The sequence below is a fragment of the Thermobia domestica genome, chromosome 2 (assembly GCF_964235325.1).
Source record: "Thermobia domestica chromosome 2, izTheDome1.hap1.1, whole genome shotgun sequence".
In the NCBI taxonomy this organism is placed as follows: Eukaryota; Metazoa; Arthropoda; class Insecta; order Zygentoma; family Lepismatidae; genus Thermobia; species Thermobia domestica.
The window spans coordinates 186,544,525-186,546,698 of record NC_137455.1 but is presented as its reverse complement, the minus strand read 5'-3'; the positions used below and the strand labels follow the sequence as shown (position 1 = coordinate 186,546,698).

At 39.7% G+C, this 2,174-nt stretch overlaps 1 protein-coding gene across 1 annotated transcript; it reads right to left on the bottom strand.

The window, feature by feature from the left end:
• Nucleotides 1–739: 739 nt before the first annotated feature.
• LOC145679278 (uncharacterized) lies at nucleotides 740–1,147 on the bottom strand. The gene has a single exon (XM_081749866.1). It carries the CDS (start codon nucleotides 1,145–1,147, stop codon nucleotides 740–742), a length of 408 nt encoding a protein of 135 aa, XP_081605992.1.
• Nucleotides 1,148–2,174: the final 1,027 nt, after the last annotated feature.

Genomic DNA, 2,174 nt, shown 5'->3' with positions numbered 1-2,174 from the left:
AAGTATAGTGGAACTTACATTACATTACTTTTTGGTGCAGAGGAAGGGCTTTTGTGAAAGTACCTACCATATAGCCTGGGGCGCCGGAATTTGTTAATCTGGCCTGACTCTTCCTACTAATTTAACACCACCAGGAATAAATGGATGACTAATTAACACTAGAACGCCCATTATCTTTGACGCCCCCTAGCCTGCCTGGAGATGTCATTTTGACACCGCTTACTTTTGTATAAGGAAACTAAATTTAAAATATGTTTAATGATGTTCGAATACACTTTCCTAATGAATATATTTAAGAAACAAAAATTGTTAATCGATATACATGTTGTAGTAGGTTTTAAATCCAAAAATTTTGAAAATACTACATACATGGAAGTCACTGTTTTTTCACTATTTTATAGTAACATCTTAGTAAACAAACTAGTTTTACAGATTTTTCAATATACTTTGTTACACAGACACATAAATGAAAAAATGACACAAGAATAGTTCCGCAACTTCGACTGCTCATTTTTTGTCGCACTGGATGCAAGTATAGCGAACCTGAGTATCACACTTCCCACACACTAGTTTCAAGCAGGTAGAGTACCTTTTGGTCGTGAGATATCCCTTGTATTTTCTGATTTGACATTTCATCCGTTTCCTAGTGCACTCTGACGCCGAATTTCCCGCAAGCACTGCTAGATTCTTGGGGATAGCTGGGCATTCATGCTTCCTCGTCTCTACATACATAAGATTGTCAAAGTTCTTCGGCCAAAGACTGAATAAGATTTTTTCGGGATATTTTCTTCCCTAGAGTCTCCCTATAGACAATCCAAACATTTATGGCTGCCAACTCGAGAACATTGTAGAAGCTGTGAACAGGCCTTCGTCGAGACCCTGCCTTGACCGAATACTTCCTGGCCATTTGGTCAATAATATAATTTACGTATTTAGTAGTGTTGTAGAAGGAAACGCCTTCTGGAGTTCTCTGGTTATTGCTGCTAATTTGGACGCCACCAGAATGAAGGGAAGGGAGAAGCAGAACGTTCTTTCTTTTCCCGCACTGGTAAACTGTAAGAGTTATTCCCTCGTGATTGTAAATTGTCGAATCATAGCATGGCTGTTGAGAAGTTCTAATGGCATCAGGTATTTCTCTTCTCGCCATATTCAAGGTACCAACAATGCTTAATTTCTTCAACCGGAGTTCGTTTGCAAGTTTGAGTGAGGTGAAAAGGTTGTCGCAGGAAACATCACGCCCAGTGTTCAAGATAGGTTCTACTAATTTCATAAAACATAGTATGCAAGCCCTTTTGTGGCCTCTGTTCATCCTTACCTAAGTATAGAGATGCGTTTACCATATACTTTGAATTCACATCCACAAGAATCAATAATTTCTTGCCATATTTGTCTGGCTTCGATGCCATGGGTTGGGTGAAAGAACATCTAGCTTTGCTAGGAAATAATTGTTCATCGATTAGGAAATTTTCTCCTGGCTTGTAACAAGCGAGACAATCTTCTATGAATCGGTTCCATACAGAAAAGAAAAGAGTGTAGGGATCACTTTTGAGACGGTTAGACCGCGTCTCTTTCAAGTTGAACCTAAGAAATAGCATTATTTCAGAGAAACGATTTCTTGACTTGGTATACTTAGCAAAACCTAAGCCCCATTTATCTTCCCAAAGAGAATGTAAGTCAAAACTTTTGCATCCACTTACTCCTCGAGCATAAGGGATAAATATAAATGTAAAACGTTCATTCCTCGTCATGGACCAGTCATCAGTTTTCAAGACTAATGAGCCTCAGCTACAGTGCAAAGCTGAATGTGATCCCAAACCGGTTAGTTCAGAAAGAGAAACCAGACATTAGCAGGACTGCCATCCACGATGTTCCTCTTGCCTTAATTCGTTGGTCTAGACACTTCTCTGAGGGCTTTTAGATAGTCGCCCTCCAGGATTATTAGATCCTATTTTTTTTGCGCGTTCCACTTTGTACCGTTCCCTTCGATAAGTAGACTGTCTGTACAAAGGCGTTTTAGTGTCTACTCGATACCAGGCAGAGTCCCTTCCCTTTTCCCTTTGTTAGTACCAGCACTAGTACTTGCAACAGTAGTTGGCTGATTTGTATGATTCCCTTCACTGTCACGGTCCTAAGTTTTCACTTGAGTCAGATTTATCACCACTCCCAAATTAGTC